The sequence below is a fragment of the Oryzias latipes genome, chromosome 2, assembly GCF_053564925.1.
Source record: "Oryzias latipes strain Hd-rR chromosome 2, Olatipes_Hd-rR_3.1".
Lineage (NCBI taxonomy): Eukaryota > Metazoa > Chordata > Actinopteri > Beloniformes > Adrianichthyidae > Oryzias > Oryzias latipes.
The window spans coordinates 50625646-50643413 of NC_136238.1; the positions used below are offsets into that span (position 1 = coordinate 50625646).

At 42.0% G+C, this 17768-nt stretch overlaps 1 protein-coding gene and 1 long non-coding RNA gene across 3 annotated transcripts in view; one reads left to right on the forward strand and one right to left on the reverse strand.

Annotated features, from left to right (window-relative positions):
- LOC144989137 (uncharacterized) overlaps positions 1-17276 on the reverse strand; it is a 35924-nt gene extending 18648 nt beyond the window's left edge. The window contains exons 1-16 of one of the 2 annotated variants that reach the window (XR_013653288.1): positions 16970-17276; positions 16753-16831; positions 12338-12487; positions 12007-12132; positions 11732-11928; positions 11499-11586; positions 11289-11387; positions 10891-10947; positions 10712-10759; positions 9800-9823; positions 9588-9644; positions 6769-6792; positions 6537-6599; positions 503-559; positions 329-352; positions 128-184 (exon numbers count right to left, since the gene is read on the reverse strand). Coding sequence is in view for 1 of the 2 variants with exons in the window: in XM_078941221.1 (XP_078797347.1) it covers positions 128-184; positions 329-352; positions 503-559; positions 6537-6599; positions 6769-6792; positions 9588-9644; positions 9800-9823; positions 10712-10759; positions 10891-10947; positions 11289-11387; positions 11499-11586; positions 11732-11928; positions 12007-12132; positions 12338-12487; positions 16753-16825 (1144 nt within the window). In the remaining variant the exon portion in view is untranslated. The remainder of the gene's footprint in view (positions 1-127; positions 185-328; positions 353-502; positions 560-6536; positions 6600-6768; positions 6793-9587; positions 9645-9799; positions 9824-10711; positions 10760-10890; positions 10948-11288; positions 11388-11498; positions 11587-11731; positions 11929-12006; positions 12133-12337; positions 12488-16752; positions 16832-16969) is intronic. The other variant, XM_078941221.1, reaches the window with a different exon arrangement.
- Positions 1-17768, forward strand: part of LOC144989566 (uncharacterized) — a 368718-nt gene that overhangs the window by 33370 nt on the left and 317580 nt on the right. The gene's annotated exons all lie outside the window — the stretch shown is intronic.

A 17768-nucleotide genomic window follows, 5' to 3' on the forward strand; every position in this document is an offset into this window, starting at 1 on the left:
AAGATCAGCAATCACACTAATCTCTAAACAGGTTCATGAATGTGAAGGTTGTCTGTTCAAATCTCAGAGCAGACAGAGTCTGATGATGATTTATAATCATGTTTCTGTAGAAGATTCTAGATCTCACCTGCAGACAGATTTAGTTTCTCTTTCTTTGATAAAATTTTGAAAATCCCCTGACGAACTGTGTGAAAAACCAAAGAAGAGTTAACTTCTAATAACAGTCAGTTGTAACTAATAACATGTTTACTATGTTTCAATAAAAACTGTAGTCAGAGACAGAAATGAATCAAAGTTCAGTTTGTTCCCAGACTAAAGTTGTTCTCACCATCCAGGAGTGTTGGCCCTTTATCTGTAGAAAAAAAAAAGACAGAAGATCAGCAATCACACAAATCTCTAAACAGGTTCATGAATGTGAAAGTTGACTGTTCAAATCTCAGAGCAGACAGAGACTGATGATGATTTATAATCATGTTTCTGTAGAGAAGATTCTAGATCTCACCTTTATACTGCTTTAGTTTATTTCTTCCTTTGTGAAACATCTGCATTAAGTCCTTAACTGTTGTAAAAACCAGAAAAAGAGTTACCTTCTGATCATGATCAGTTGTAACTAATAACATGTGAACTATTTGCTGTGAAAACTGTTGTCAGTGACTGGGGTTACATGGGCAGAATATCTTGATGGGATCAATGGTCGGGTTAAAATTCACCCGTGCACGTGGGGTCAGAAAACCTTTTTCCGATTAGAACAAACGTTCCCATGGCTCACACTTTCATTCGGAATGAATCATCTGGGCATGCGCAGTAGTGTAAAATCACCCGGATGCTGAACTAGGTCCCGTTGTAAACAAACCACTGCCACAGACAGACAGCATGTGCTGCAGCTCCGTAATACGAGACGATCTTCCAAACGTGCTTTTATTAATGTTATGAATATTATGAAGCGCCTGTTCGCTCATCGTTATATTTAATCCGTGTGATCAGTGCTGTTTTGTGGAAGAACGGAGCTGGAAGAAGGGTTAGGACAGGCTAACACGGGCTAACAACATTAGCCTGATGGATGGACACAAAATCCAGGAACTTTGGGAAACGCAGCAATAACATCAGCCTTTATTTGTTGAGACACAACTGGAAACACAAATCCACGTGATTGTTTGAACCGTTTCTAAGGACTGAGCAACATTGATTTCTGCTCTGAAAAGTTCACACAAACCGCACCAAAGCCGCTGTGTGAGCTGGCGCCCCGAGCTCGGCTCGGACGCGGTTCTCCTGAGTCCTGCAGCCGCTAACCCAGAGCAGCGGGACGGCTCGCAGTCTAAATTCTCACACACATAACAAAACAACAGAACGCACACGTAAAAAAGCATCCTCCTCCCCCCTTCAGACACAATGTTATTAATCCAGCTGCTCTGCTCACTTGGTCCCCTGGCACCCAAGCCCAGAGCGCTCCTGAAGGGTGTAAGAGAGGGGAGAGGGGAGAGCCAGCGGGGAGAGCCAGCGGGGCGAGAGCGGCGCTTTTCACGGGGCGTCCGCAGAGCAGCTGATCGGCCCCGTATGCGCCCCAAAGCTTTCTCACAGTGAAACACCATCTATGCATGACGTAAACCAGAGCAGTAGTGTGAAGGAAATTGTTTTATTATTAACATTGTTTAAATGTTAACTCAGATTGACCTTTTTATCTTTAGAGACAGTTGTGTGTTTGTTCATCTGCTTCTCATCCCCAGCTAGGATGAGGGGGTTTTCGACACACTGTCCTTAGCAGATAAGGAAAACTGTTTGAACTTAGAATCCATCCAAGTGGGTCACTACGGCCGCCTTTCCACTGCAGGTCTTGATGCTTAAATACGATTTTCTGACTATATCCGATTTTTTTGACGACCCGCTTGCATCATCTTTTAAAAGTGACCCATATCTGATTTTTGCATTTACACTATACAATACTGAAACTATCAAACGTAGACGTTTTGAGGACTACGTAGCAGTATTTCCGCCTTCCACGGACCTCCTTCAGACTTTTGTGATTGTGGTTGTCATGGAGGCAAGGCGGCGACGGAAGGAGGCTTTGCCTTGGGCGCTCCAGAGGGGATGCACGGGGGAGGAAAAAGGAGGGCTGCTCGGCTCCCTCTGAGTTTTGAATGAGGAAGTGTTTGCAGACGTGCTGTGCTAACAGTTTGATCCAAGTGTTGAACCTTTCCTGCGCGATGACTTCTCTTTTCCGACCGTAGTCAGAAACATACGGGAGATTTCCTCGGGGTTCACTTTTCCATTCTGAACCCTCAGCCTCCAGAGTGGGCTAAGAAAGACTCCAAAACTTTTGGGGGAGACACCTTACTTTTAATTTACGGTTCTCCGACAGTCCCCCGCTCCGCGCTCACACCCCCTCTCCTCTATGGCCTCTTTGGCCTCCGCCCAGTGGGACATGCCCGGAACACCTCTCCAGGAAGGAGTCCAGGGGGCATCCGGACTAGATGCCCGAGCCACCTCAACTGGCTCCTTTCGATGTGGAGGAGAAGCGGTTCTACTCCGAGCTCCCCGCGGGTGACCGAGCTTCTCACCCTATCTCTAAGGGAGCGCCCCGCCACCCTACAGAGGAAGCTCATTTCAGCCGCTTGTATTCGGGAACTCGTTCTTTCGGTCATGACCCAGAGCTCATGACCATAGGTGAGTATTGGAACGTAGATCGACCGGTAAATTGAGAGCTTTGCTTTCTGGCTCAGCTCTCTCTTCACCACAACGGACCGATACAGGGACCACATAACTACGGACGCCACTCCGATCCGCCTGTCAATCTCACGCTCCGGTCTTCCCTCACTCGTGAACAAGACCCCCAGATATTTAAACTCCTCCACCTGGGGCAGGGACACTCCACCCACCGAGAGATGGCAAACTGCCTTTCTCCGGTCGAGGACCATGGCCTCGGATTTAGCGGTGCTGACCCTCATCCCAGCCGCTTCACACTCGGCTGCAAACCGCCCCAATGCACGCTGGAGGCTCCGGTTTGATGAAGCCAACATCATCTGCAAAAAGGTTCAAGTCTTGCAGCCTAAAACGCGCAAAAGGGTTCCATATTTTTTGGTGTGAATGTGAGTGTGTGTAAATGGAGTGAACTTGTTCGAAGCAGTGGGCAGCTGGAAACCTTGCGGTGTTAACACAAGGCTGCTTGTTGAAGTAGAACAAGATTTCATCTCATTAGGCTTTAGGTGAAAAGAACCCAGAGTCTAAAACAGGTTTTGCTCCTGGGAGGACCCTAAACGTGTGACCGGATCAGACAATAGGTCTGACCTAGAAGCTTGTTGCACGGGGAGTGAAATTCGGTCCTGAGAGAAATTCTCTGTTGGTTCTGATCACACTCTGTGACTAACTTAATAAATAAAAGAAAAATTAAAAAAATGGGGAATTCAAATTGACAAGTAGAATTAGCAGGGGATTCAAAATACATGGAAAGAGCTCATCCAGGCTCATCTACATTCTTGAGAAAATGGGATAAACACTTTGATTTTAAGGGGAATCTTGGAGTATAGTAATGTGCTGAATTAGTTCAACAGTTATAAATTAAAAACAGAATAAAGTATTAAATAAAACAAAGAAACAAAAAAAGTGAAGAATTAATTTGTGCAAAACGGGTTAAATGAAGCAACAAAAAGAAAGAATGGCATTCAGAAAAGTAAAATTAGGGAAGCATGTCTGATTGCTAAAAAAAATAGGATGATGAATCAGTTTTGATAAGACCCAGAATCCTGCAGCTGACCCAGCAGGAGCAAGATAAAAAGGGGGAGAGCAGAAACCAGCTGATTTCTCAACTCCCTACCAGGGGGCCATCTGCACCTTCCTTGATGGGTCTTTACCCACCACTGACTGATTTAAATAACCCCCCACCCCCCCCCCCCCCCCCCACCCCCAAAAAAATGACGTTAAGAGGAAAAGGGAAAAACTTGAATGGAGTAAAATGGTAAATGGTGTATACTTATATAGCGCTTACTACCCTCTTACGAAGGCCCAAAGCGCTTTACAGTCACAGTCCCATTCACACACACATTCACACACTGATGGCGGCTCCGCTGCCGAACACTGGCGCCAACCTCCCACCAGAGGCAAGGTGCAGTTTAGTGTCTTGCCCAAGGAAACTTCGACACATGGGCGTGCAAGGTGGGAATCGAACCTGCAATATTACAATCGCTGATCGACCGCCCTACCGCTGCATCACGGCCACCCCTATGGAGGTTGGTTTGGAAGAATCTGGAGGTTCATCTAAAGCTGCAGAGACATTTCCAATGATTGAAGTGCCCAATCCCAGAGCTGGAGAAGATGGCCAGAGACCTACACTTCTTGTGTTTAGGACCTGGACAGTGGAGGATGTTAAGAAGGCAGTAGAGGGAGTTGTCTCTCACAGGGAAAACCCACGGGATTTTCACGGGCAAATGATGGAAGTTCAGAGAGCTTATCATCTGAATGGCATTGAATGTCAACAAGCATATATGACTGCTAGTAAAATAGTAAAATAGCGATAGACTAAGAAGATTAATAAATAAAAGAGTAATAATTTAAAAAGATGGTAAAACTAAGCAAAAAGATGGAGAGTTAGTGTCTGATTTTAGAGTCAGATTTGAAGAAGTTTTTAAAGTTAATAGTGGAATCAGAGATGATGATAATGATGATGGTGCCTATAGACAGCAGCTGAAACAAGTTTACTGCAAGCTATGAGACAAGATCTGCCTGCCTCAAAGTACAGATACATTTTGGCAGGAGTAAAGTAGTGATGTGTTTTTTAAAAGAAATGTGAAGAGAGGAAGAATCGTGGTCGTGGAAAAGGAAATTTTAGAGGATGGTTTAATAATAATAATGGATTAGATTTATCTGCGCTTTTCAAGACACTCAAAGCGCTTACATTGTGTCCGTTATTCATTCATACTTGGTGATGGTAAGCTATGGTTGTAGCCACAGCTGCCCTGGGGCAGACTGACAGAGCCGTGGCTGCCAGTTCACGCCTACGGCCCCTCTGACCATCACCGGGACATTCATACGCATTCACACACCAGTGGAGCCACACTGGAGGCAAGGAGGGGGAAGTGTCTTGCCCAAGGACACAACGACAGTTGGCTGGGGGGAGCGGAGATCGAACCGCCAACCCTTCGATCATTGGATGACCTGCTCAACCACCTGAGCCACTGTTTAGAGGAAGTGGCAACAGAGGGTCAGAGCAGTATGCTGATGAATGTTGGATTTGTGGACAGAGAGATCATTGGTTGAGAGAGATTGTCCTGAAAGGAAGAAATCAGATTGACTAGATGGTAGAAAAAATGACAAGATAAAGGATGAAGATAAAAGATGATGAATCTCAACTAGAAATTCAACCAATTAATGGTGAATTTTTTGATCTCACTGAAGGGGAAATAGTTTTTGTGATGGGTCAGCAAAGAAGGATGAAACAGGCAGAAACAAAGTAGGTCAGGGGGGTCAAACTCAGGGGGCCACATCAGCATAGCGATTATCCTCAAAGGGCCAGATGTAACTTCTACATGTAACTAATATAATGAAAAATAAATGTAACTACTCCTTAATGTTAAACAACTCATTGTTTATTTATTATAACTTTTTGAAGTGACAGTTCCAGTTGCATAGAAAAACATATGTTTGCTTGTTATTCTGGCATAAATCCTTTTACATTTGATTCTGTCAGGTTACGTTATATGGACAGTGTTTAAATCCTAATGTATAGTTGCCCAATCCGATATTTCAAGTCCAATTCCCCCTAGATATGAATAAATACACAAAAACTTTTATTTTAAGAAATTAAAAACTTTTACGCCCTCGTGGGTAGAGCTGTGATGTGTCGGATTTTTGATCACCAACTATATAGCTTATATAGGTGTTGTAGACTGACTGTGACTGTGTTGCTGGGTGTATAGGAGGACGGTGTGCACACGTGTGTTGGGGGTGCGTGTTGATTCCTCTGCAGCCGACAGCTCTCTAGCTGCATGCAAGGCTTCACCTGTGCCCAAAACACAAAATCCTTCGGGGGCGGCCGTGTCGCGTACTTAAGAACAAATCCAGCTTGTAATGGAAATTAATAATTAAAACGCAGTAAATTTGTCATTATTCATTGCAAAATGGAAACTTCTGTTGTAGAATGAGGATGTGTGCTTCTGAAACGCGTGCTCCCACTGCCTCTGCTGAGGCAGTGGGAGCACGCGGCGACGAGAGAGAGTGACAGGCGCGAGAATAGTCTGAAAGCAAGAAGGAAAGTCTGAACACAGGACTAGCAGAAAAAAGAAATTATCAGCAAAGATGAATGCGTTTAATGTGTTTATTATAGTTCCAATCACGCATCATATGCTGAACTTTATCTTTAAGTGCAGTGACGAGGTCAGCCGAATGAGTCTGATCGGGGCAGAGTATTCCGAACGGCGCGTTTACATGACGCATTTTCTTTCCGATCAGGCGTTCATTCCGATTACTTTTGCCCATGTAAACACGGCTAATGACATAAATCAATAAATTCTCCTCCACACACTTCTGTTTGATTCCAAACTACTCACCTTTGTCCGGACTTTTCTTGACTTGAGGTCCTTGTTGTAAAATCCACAAAATCACATAACGTGCTGTTTGATAAACAACAGAGTTAACTCATGATTAAAGACAGATAGACAGACAGATGTAACTCATTAAAATGTTTATTATTTAAACATGTTTGTTATTTTCATAGCTGGAGGCTGAAAAACTGTCAGTGACAGAAATAAATCAAACTTCACATCAAGTTGTTGCACTGACCATTCAGAAGCATCAGAATGGAATCTGGAACCAAAGAAAGATCAGCAATCAAACAAATCTGAAGCCACAATACATTTATTCACACTTGATTTGTTATTGATAACATGTCATACTCAGTGATTATTGCATGTCTGTTCCATGGTGAGTGATTCATGTTACTGTTTACTGAGATCATGAAATCAAAGTTTTCTGGAGAAAATCATCAATAAACACAGAATATAGTCACATGAAAAGAATCTATCAGATCTGAATCGGATTACTAAAACTATGTAAAACTGTCAATGAACTCAGTAGAGGTGGGATTATATAAACTCACTTCTTCCCGCTCCTTTTCAAGCCATTAATCAAGCTCTACATTACTTAATGAACACTGTTTTTAATCACGTGTGTCTTTGTTTTTTAACTGTGTATTGTCATCATTCTGACCGATCATCCGTCCGGGTTGAGTGAACGCTGGCACACTTCGGGTTGCCACTGCTCCCCAGGACTGAATTTTCAGCATTTCTAGGCCTCTAGACTGTTTTTTGCTCTGAAATCGTGGGTATTTGTCAATACCACGTTTTGTCAAACTACCTGTGGACTGTCACCGGGATCTGTTCAGGTCTGGCTCAGATCACCATTCAGCCGTTTGTTGTTCAGCCTGCCTGCTGGTTTCTAACCACGTCGGTTACAATGTGAATTATCTCTGAGTGGATTCTACTTGCCTGGACCATCCTGTCTCTGGTCAAGCATCCACTGACCGCTCTCCTTCAGTACTCTGCCTTGGACCTCGCTCAACTCCTCCTGACTCACCTTGATGCTCCTCCAAACCAAATAAGGATTTTATCACCGACTTTCTGACTCCTCTCTGCACACTTTCATCCAACCTATTACTTTTAGGTGATTTTAATATTCACATGGACAATGTCAGCAGCAGCTAGAGCCATCATCCTTCACCTGTACCTGGTGTGGTTGGGACTGCTGTTCCAGAATCTACCTGCACAGCCTTCTATGAAATCCATGGAGAATGATTACAGATGTTTAGTTCAGTGTTTTTCAACCTTTTTTGAGCCACGGCACACTTTAACCTTGACAAAAATCCTGACAAAAAAAAAAAAGGAGAAACTCTCTAGTCTGTATAGATCTACAGTCCCTCCACAATGTCATGTGATTTTTGTGATAATTGTGGCAGAAAACGCTGGAAGCTGCAGCTGTTTTTTCTTAAAGATGTAATAAAAGTTAAGTTAGAATATTTAATAACTGTTGGATGTGCGTTTGTTGTCGTTTCAAGACATTTAACAACAGATCTCATTGTGCGCTGAGACGCTGTCACTTTAGCCCAATGCATCATGGGAGATGTAGTGATGGCAGACAGACTCTCTTCTCTGAGCTTCATTGTTTTGTTCTCTTATTCCACGGTCTGACACCGGATTCTGTGGAAAGCTACACCGCTAAAGACGAGCTTTAGCTGGTATTTCTGTTGGAACTGAGAGACTTTATGAGCAGAATCAGAACAAGGAAGTGAAGACTTTAACCACTTCTGATTGGTCAGACTGATGACATGTGATTAAGCCTCCAAAAATGATTGGTGGAGTCGTGGAGACAGTAAAAGGGGCGGGACTTTTCCAAAAACAGTTATAGCTGCAGGTAAATCGCGGTACCGTCATTCTTATCAAAATGTCTTTAATAGAATCAAATAAACAAAGAAAAAAGTATTATACGATCTTTCATATTCCTAACTACTCAGTGTTTTATGTTTGGATGAACACAGAGCTGAGATCCTGGAGATGGGAAATGTTTTTAGGTCAGCTAATGAGGGCAATTTCACACGGCAAACCAGGCACACTGGTTGAAAAACACTGGTTTATGGCAGTAACAGTCCTCACTGCCTAAATTCACATTTCTCACACAGACATGAACATTTTCACACTTTTCTCTTTTTAAATTCTCAAACCTTTATAAAAAATTAGAATGAAAACAAAGATCTGATCATGGATCACAGATTTCTGTAGATCTGAATAGCTCCACGTTTCTGTAAAGGAGACACTGAGGAGATTGACTGACAGGGTCTCCAGCCAATCAGGACACAGAACAGGGTTAGCTGTTTAAAAAAAGGCAGCATCATCCCTCTAAAAGAATGAGCTTAAACCATGAAAGATGAACTGTGACGTAGAAAGGGAAGACTGTTCTGTTCTGTTTGACAGATTTGAGAGGGTTTCAGGTTGAACACAGACTGCAGATGGGGGGGGGGGGGGGGATGTCATGTCTTGATCGTGTGGCCAGGTAAAAATAATAAACACAGGTCTCTGATATTGTTCAGTGGGCTGTACCAAACATGGAGGCGGGCCGGATACAGCTTGCAGGCCGTAGTTTGCCCACCCCTGACAAAATCCTCATGTTAACCTTCAAAGCCCTCCACAACGTTGCCCCTCTGTATCTCTCAGAGCTCCTGACTGTTGCTCCTCCCACTCTCTCCCTCAGATCCTCTTCCTCCCTTCCACTGGCTGTTCCACGACCACGTCTCATTACCATGGGGGTAGAGCCTTCAGTAGCTCTGAAACTCCCTCCCTCTGATCTACAAAGTATGGACTCACTCTCTCATTTTAACAAACACCTCAAAACTCACCTTTTCCGTCATGCATTCAGAATGTAATATTGAAGCTGCTGTTTTAACTGGTAACTTATTTTGTGTTCTGGAGTTTTATTGTTTGTCCTGTGAGGCGACCGTGAGTGTCCAGAAAGGCGCCATATAAATAAAATGTATGATTATTATTCTGTGATTCAATAACAGACCGCAACTGATTTATAATCATGTTTCGGTAGCAGATTCATGATCTTACCTTCAGACAGCTTTAGTTTCTTTACTTGATTTAGAATCCTCAAAATCACCTCATCAGCTGTTTGTAAAAAACAAAGAAGAGTTAAGAAGAGTTAACTTCTAATAACAGTCAGTTGTCACTAATAACATCTTTACTATGTTTTAATAAAAACTGTAGTCAGAGGCAGAAATGGATCAAAGTTCAGTTTGATTCCAGAATAAAGTTGTTCTCACCGTCCAGGAGTGCTCGGTCTTCATCTGTAAAAACAAAGACAGAATATCAGCAATCAAACAATCTGACCTCATGAATGTTTTCTGTTCAAAGTTCAGAGTCTGTGATTCTTTTTTTTTATAACTTGTCCTGTCCAACAGCTGGGCAGACAGATGAGAGCTGAGGGCCTCTTGTGTTGGACATATTTTACTTTAACAAGAGGGGTTATTAATCTTCTGACAAACCAAAGGTATGTCTGAATAAACCCCTTTTGGAATTGAGGCCAAACTTTATTAATTTCAATCATGTCTGAAAATCTTTGGTGTTGGACCGGACGGAAAAGGAAAGAGGGGAAGAAGAGAGAGGGACGTTAGAGAGAGGGGGGGTAGGGGGTGATAATAGGAGGGGAAGGGGGGTAAGACTATGAAGCAGCATAGAGCAACAAGTTTACTGGTTGTTAATCATTATGGTAAGGTTCAAATGTAGTACAAAAAGGGCGGAGCCTGTCCACACACACTCAAATGTTATAAACACACCTGCTAGCTGCAAAAATGTCCACCTGTCAACATATACACAAAACAGATAGTGTTCACACGCATACTTATGCCTTAAAACCAACTAGTGTGAAATATTTCAGTCATTCAGTCATGCAAACTGTTAGTGCAAAGGTGAGCTAACACCTGTGCTCAGGTGAGTGTTTATGTTCTTCTAAAATGGATGGTGGAACGTGAAAAGAAGGAGGAGGAGCGCCCAGCCACCCCCACACCCAGACCCCCGCCGCAGCAGCAGCGGCAGCCGGAATCCCCCCAACGCCACACGGGAACAGGCAGGGAACAACCGCCGCCCGGGCGACCAAATCAGACCAGAGTCTGTGATTCAAACACAAACTGATGATGATTTACATCCATGACTCTGAAGAACATTCATGATCTTACCTGGAACCGGCCCTGCAGCACCTATTTCTTTGATAATCCTGTCATGTTCTGTTTGAGAAACAAAAACAGAGTTAACTTATCGTCTACATGCTGAACACATGAACACAGAGAGTCTGTGATTCAAACACAGACTGATGCTGATTTACAATCATGATTCTGTAGAACATTCATGATCTCACCTTCAGACATCTTTGTTTCTTGTATTTCTTTGATAATCTTCTTAATCCGGTAGCGTCCTGTTAGAGAAACCAAACAAGAGTTAGCTTGTCGTCTTGAGTTCAGAACCATGGATCAGGTTTGAGTTTCATCTGCAACCATTCAGACGTGTTTCTGACACCTGCTTTTTCTTCACATGGATCTACTGACACTGACTGAAACAGAGGGTCATTGAAAGCAGCACCATGTGGAACCTGTTCATCAGAACTCTGTGTTTCCAACAGAGAACCAAGCAGAACCAGACGGAGGACTTTAGAGACCCTGAATTCATTCCACACCACGACCACATTCAACAAGCTCACATCAGGAACACACATGGATGTTTGCAGTTTAACACGATAGAAACTGGACTGTTTCTTACCGTATTTGGGATAAATCCATTTCCAACAAACAAAAGCTAAAAGAGCAATTGAAGCAAGTGGAACAAGTGTCCAGACCACAATAATCCACACAGGAACACCTGTGTCACATACAAAAACAGAAGACAGATAATAACCAGAGTCAAAAATGACTGGTTCTGGAATCTAGTGGTTTCTGTGATTCTCTGGTTTCTACAAACATGATGACTCACTAGGAAGGAGAGGATTCAACAGTTTGGCGCTGTTCTCAGAGCTGACAGAATTCTTCAGGCTGCAGATAAACGTCTCCGTCTTTGTGTCCTGAAGACCAAAGTTCACAGTTTCATCATCGTGGACAGAAGTCAGAATCCTCACTAGAGGAAAACTAGGACTGAACTGTGTTTCTGTTCCAATTCTGTCAATAATTGTAGAGTTTGTGTCTGAATGTCAAACATTGTCCCTGTACCTCTGTGATCTGTAGCTCTGAGCCATTTACACGACTGTCATCAAGAATCCAGAAAACCTCCACATCTCCCAGATCACCTGCTGTGTCAATCTTACAGGTGTCGGAACAGGTGAGGTTACAGGTGAGGGTACAGGTGAGGTTACATTTGGTTTTCTCAGGATTACAGTCATGAATAATGCTGGGTTTGGGGACTGGAGCTGGAAAGAGAACAAATACAGAACTGGTTCTGATGAATAAATCAAAAAACAGTTACAGAGAAACAAACTAGAACTTACAGAGAACTCGTAGTTTCATAGCAGATCTGGTTTTTCCGTTAATATCTGGCGTGTAAACCCCGCTGTGCTCCGGTCTCACATTATTGATGGTCAGTTCCCCTGTTGTAGTGTTTAAGCTGCAGGTATCTAGAAGAATGACAGAGATTTATGCTGAAACATTTCCAACACTGAATCTGTTCACAAACAAACAGATTCTTTCCATCACTAGACAGTAAACCAACAGCAGGTTAGTGTGAAAGTTAGCATCATCTTCAGGCTAAAACAACAACAAGGTTTCATCACCAAAGTCTCATCGTAGATGTTTATTATTAGAAATCTACTAAGTTCTCACTGTTAAAGATGTTGTAGAAAGTTGGATCCCCTCCAAACCAGTCTACAGCTAAATTATCTCCATGTTTCCATGTTATGGAGGTGATGGACGTTACTGCTTCAACTGGACGGAGGACAACGCTGGAGCCCTTTAACACGTCAATGACCTTCACTGTAAAACAAAGTCAGTACCTTCATCAATAACATTATTATCATTTTCAGATCAGCATCATCAGATTATTTATTGATTATCTTACATTGACATCAAAGAAAGTCATTTCTGGATTAAACAGGATTCTAATTGAAGCTAAAAGCAGAACTGAATGGTTCTGTATGCTGAAGTCCACACACAGTGATAGTCTTCAGAGAAACAGGTTTCCATAGCAACCATAGTCCTCCATGGATGGAGTTCATCCATGTGTTCATGTCTCTGCTTCAAAGTTCTTCTAGTTTCCATTTACCACATGCAGATTGAACAAGTTGTTGTTCAAAGTTTCTTAGAGTTTCTCTGTAACTAAACAACCAGCATCTAGTTATTTAGTTAAGGTGACATGAAAACTGAAGAATGTTTATGTCAGTTTAATGTTTGAGAACATTGATGACATCTACCAGATTTCTTACAGCTGTTGATTGAATTGATTTACACATGTTTCCCTGAGTAAGAAATAAAAACGTTTGATTACTTTCTTGTTATTTTCAAAGTAAACTTGAAACAGTAGTTTTTACATTTTAGGATCATCACGTGTTGAGTTCATAAAGTGAAACCTATGGAGTGATATTCTGACACCACGCTCAACACAAAACTCTCCAGGTTGTAAATGAGAATATTAAATATTTGCTTTAAAAACGTTTTACTCTCAATTTTTTTTCTTTTAAAAAATATGTTTGCGTTTGTAAAACATGTTTTTTCATGCGTTGTGTGTCATCTCGCTTTATTCCTATCTTTAATATTTCAGTTTGACTTGGCCAAGCTTTCATCAAACAGCTGCTGATTGGTCCAGATTCTAACCAATCAGGTGTCTCTGTCTCACATTGACAGTACTCTGAGGCAGACATGAACTTTTTGTCGGTTCTGTTCTAACGGGGTTCTGCTGTTTTCAACCATTCAGGTCCGTTTCTCTCAGAGAAAACCCAGAAGGAGCAGCAGAGCAGCTGAAATCAAACAGAGTTTAGCATTTATTGTATTATTTATTTATTATTATTATTCATGTCAGTGTAGAGACCAACGTGGTTAAAATGTCTGCAGTAGAAAAAACATCAGAGCTCTGACTCTGTCCAGCAGGAAGAAACACTTTTTAAGATTTAAATCTGAACTTTTGTTTGATTTTCATCTATAAATGATGAAATATGAAGAGAAAATAGCATTTTTTCAGGAGTAATTACTTTTTTATCTTTAGACAAACGCTCATGAGTTCTAAAACATGAGACACTGAAAATGAACAGAGTTAAAATGTTTCTCCTGTTAAATCCATTTTGAGGTTCCTGGGGTGATCCATTATTCTTTTGCTCATTACTGCTGTTCATGCAGTCCAGAACACGTGTGCAGCATAAATAATATGTGCTGTAAATCTTTTATTGTTTTGTTTTAACAAACAGACCTTAAAGAAAATCAAACTTTTTACCAATAATTGTCTCTGCAGGATTCACAGATCATCACACAGACCTGTAGATTTAATGTCAGCAGATCAACTTTACAGTTTCAGGAGATCCTCAGCCAGAAATTCACTAATGTGACCAAATAAACATTAACCAATGCTAAAAAATGATGCATGTTCTCCCCGTGTATGTGTGGGTTCTCTCAAGGATCTCCAGCTTCCTCCCCCCGTCCATAAGGCCCATCTCAGTGAGCATGGGACACCACAGGGGTGTGTCCTGAGCCCACTGCTGTTCAGTCTGCTCATGACTGCACAGCTAGAGGCAGCACCAGCCACCAACTCCACAGTGGTCATCAGGAAAGCACAGCAGCGTCTCCATCCCCTCCAGAGACCCAGGAAGGCTGGAGTTCCACCCCCTCACCTCATCACTTCTACCATGGAGAACATCCTGACTCAGAGCTTCACTTCCTGGTTCTGCAGCTGCAGAGTTCAGGACAAACAACGGCTCAGCAGGATTGTTGCTGCACCTCTGCTGATCCTGGAGGAGTTATGTGACCAGCGCTGCCTACGCAGACCACCCTCCATCATCAGGGACCCCCAGCCCCCCCTCATGGACTGTTCTCCCTCAGGCCATCTGTTCAGGTTCAGGAGCATCAGCTGCAGATCCAGCAGGAAGCTAAGAAGCTGTGAGGCTGAAGGGACTGTCCTCCTCATGCATTCATGCTCTCACAAACTCCACTCTGCAATAAGATTCAAGGATCACCCCCCCCCCATAACCTGAAGACACAACACAGACACAGACTCTAGTAACCCCCCCAACAACAACTGCTGCTATGCACACAGTCACTTTTCTCACTGAATGCTGGTCTCTATTCTATTTTATCTTATATTAATCTTTTTTATCTGTATTTATTTACTTTAATTTTGTATTCATCTTATTTTATTGTAGGGTTTTTCTCTTTGCACTGTCTTGCTAGCAGCTAACAGCATCTCGTCTCACCCGTGTACTTCCTCAGATACTGTGAGTGAAGTGACAATAAAACCCATCTTGAATCTTCAAAAACATGCTTCAGAGGTTGATTGACAGCTCTAAACTGTCCCTAGGTGTGAATGTGAGAGTGAACGGATGTGTGAGTAGAGCTGTGACCGTGTCAAATTTTGAACCACCAGGGGGCGCGGTGTCGCGGTTAACCAGACACGTAACGTTACGCTGCAAAAAATAGTTCCCAAACAAAACACGTAGTGATATTCATGGAAATCTAACAGCGCGCGTTCATGTTCGGTGTTAAATTTGTTGTATTTCCTTGTGAGACGGAAACTGCTGTAGTAGAATGTGTGTGTGCTTCTGAAGGCGCGCGCCTGTTACAGCAGAAAAAGGAAATTATCAGAAAGATGAATGCGTTTAATGTTTTTATTATAGTTCCAAACACGCACCATATGCAAAACGTTAAAAAAAAAGGGTGTAAAAAAAGTGCAGTGATGCGGTCATCACCGCGGTGATGCAGTGATGCAGTGATCGTCATAGCCCTATGTTTGATTGTGGACATTCTACCCTGAGACAGACTGGCGACCTGTCCAGGTTGTCCCCTGCCTTTACCCACAAGTGGCCAGGATAGGCTCCAGCAGCCCCGTGACCCCGAAAGGGAAAAACAGAATAGAAAATGGTTAGAATCTGGACCAATCAGGAAGCTGTTTGATGGCAGCTTTGTCATGTCAAACTGAACCTTAACTTAGCAAAATCAGAGATAAGAAAAAAAAAATTGAGATGACACAACGCATGAAAACGTGTTTTGCAAACGCAAGAATATTTTTAGAAAGCAAAAAAAATTAAAAGCAAAATACAATTTTTTTTTAAAGTTTTGAAAGCAAAGAAAAATTGAAATTACATTTTTTTAAGCAAATATTTAATATTTTCATTTACAGCTTGGAGAGTTTAGTGTGCAGCGTGGTGGCATGAATATCACTCCATAGAAACCGTGTTGGCGGCGTGTCTCTCCAGGAAAAGTCACATGACCAAAGCAGACACTGTGTCAGAGAGGAGCCAAACAAGGAAGCACATGAACCAGCAGTGGAACCAGATTCTACAGTTTTCTGTAGTTTGGGGGTTTGGACAGAACATCTGCTTTGGGGGGGTTTAGTTAGTTTTATTGTGAGTCTAAGCCAGGGGTGGGGTAACTACGGCCCAGGGGCCATATGTGACCCATCAAGCTAGGAATCTGGAATAAACCATATGGATAATCCTTATTAATGATATTATTATGGTCACTTTGTTGTCCTTTTATGGTCATTTTCCTTGTTCTGATCATTCCATCTCCACATGAATGCAGCGTTTCTAAATGTGCAGTTTTTCTTTCTATGTTGTGTCTTTCTCTTGTGAAAACACACCACACCTCTGGTTCTGACATGGTGACAGATATCAGAACCTGCTGTGGTTCCAAGAGTCCAAAAGTTTGCCCCCCGGTCTAAGCTGTCTTTTATTTTGAAAAACTACCGGATCTTCTCTGTCGTTTTTCTTCGCTGTAAACTACCTGCTGGGTTGATTTAGCACCAAGTGACAGAAATGTCCCGGATATTCGTCCAGCTGCTGATGATTCTTAGCTTGTTGGCCTGAAAAAAGGTTCTGGGTGCAGCAGTAGTCGGTACTGATGGACCCAGAACCAATCCAGTTTAGCCAGGGAGAGTCCCGTTAGCTTCACGAGGCCTCGTCTACCATCACTAGTGAACGACAACTACCGACTAACGGACTCATGTTACATCAGAGTTCTAGTTTAAAACACAGACTTTTATTTTGGTAAACACAGATTCTGATTCTAGAACATCCATAGAGAATAAATAAACTTACCCGAGTGAACGTCTGCGGTGAACCAGGCTAGAAACAAAAGACCCGAGAAGAAGAAGAAGGGCGTCGACGCCATTTTCCTCTGAAGACAAAATAAAGTAGATTAAAACATTCTAGGAATCACAGAAATCACAGAATTACAGAATAAACGGTTAAAAAACAACCAAAACTCTGAATTTAGTATGGAATAAACAGTAAAGACGAAGCCGAACAGACACACCTTCGCTAGAAGCTTATTCTTCGTCTGAACAGCGAGGAAGAGGAAGTGAAACGAAACTCGGTTGTGACGCAGTTAAGAAAAAGTTACAGCCCTCTGAGCGAAATAAAGAACCTTTCAGTTCATTCTAGCGTTTTTATGACATCTGTATTACAGGCGCTGATATGGCGAATGAAAGGATTCAAAATATGAAACATAAAACCAGTTTGAGCTGGTTTATACGTCAGAACCAATGATTTATATCGCTGGAGGAGACACGCCCGCTAGGAAGCCTGGCTAACGGCGGAGCGAGACGCCATCTTGGTGAGGTCATCGGCGCCCACGTGACCATGCTTCCTGTAGCCTCTGGGGGCATAGAAGGAGCTTTTAGATCATTATTATGTATAGAAATATATACATTAATAATTCTCTATATATATAAATATATACATCATTGGTTGTTGTTAAATAAGAGAAACAGTCAGCCTTAAAAGAAAAGCTCACACTTTAATGAATAAATTCATAGATGCAGGACTTCTTACAAATAAAAAGAAAATATTACAAACAAATTTTTTTAATGATTTCTAAACAGAAGTTTTAGACCACTTTGACATGTAATTTAAATTATTTAGAAATGCCCAACAATAAGACAATAAAAATAATAAATCAATAGTTAGTCAATAATAAATGATAACAATAAATAATTAATAAGTAAATAATAATAAATCAATAATAAGTAAACAATAATAACAAATCAACAATAAGTCCAAAAGTCAACTCAGATTTACCCTAAAAAAACAATAGATTTACCTACTGATTCCTG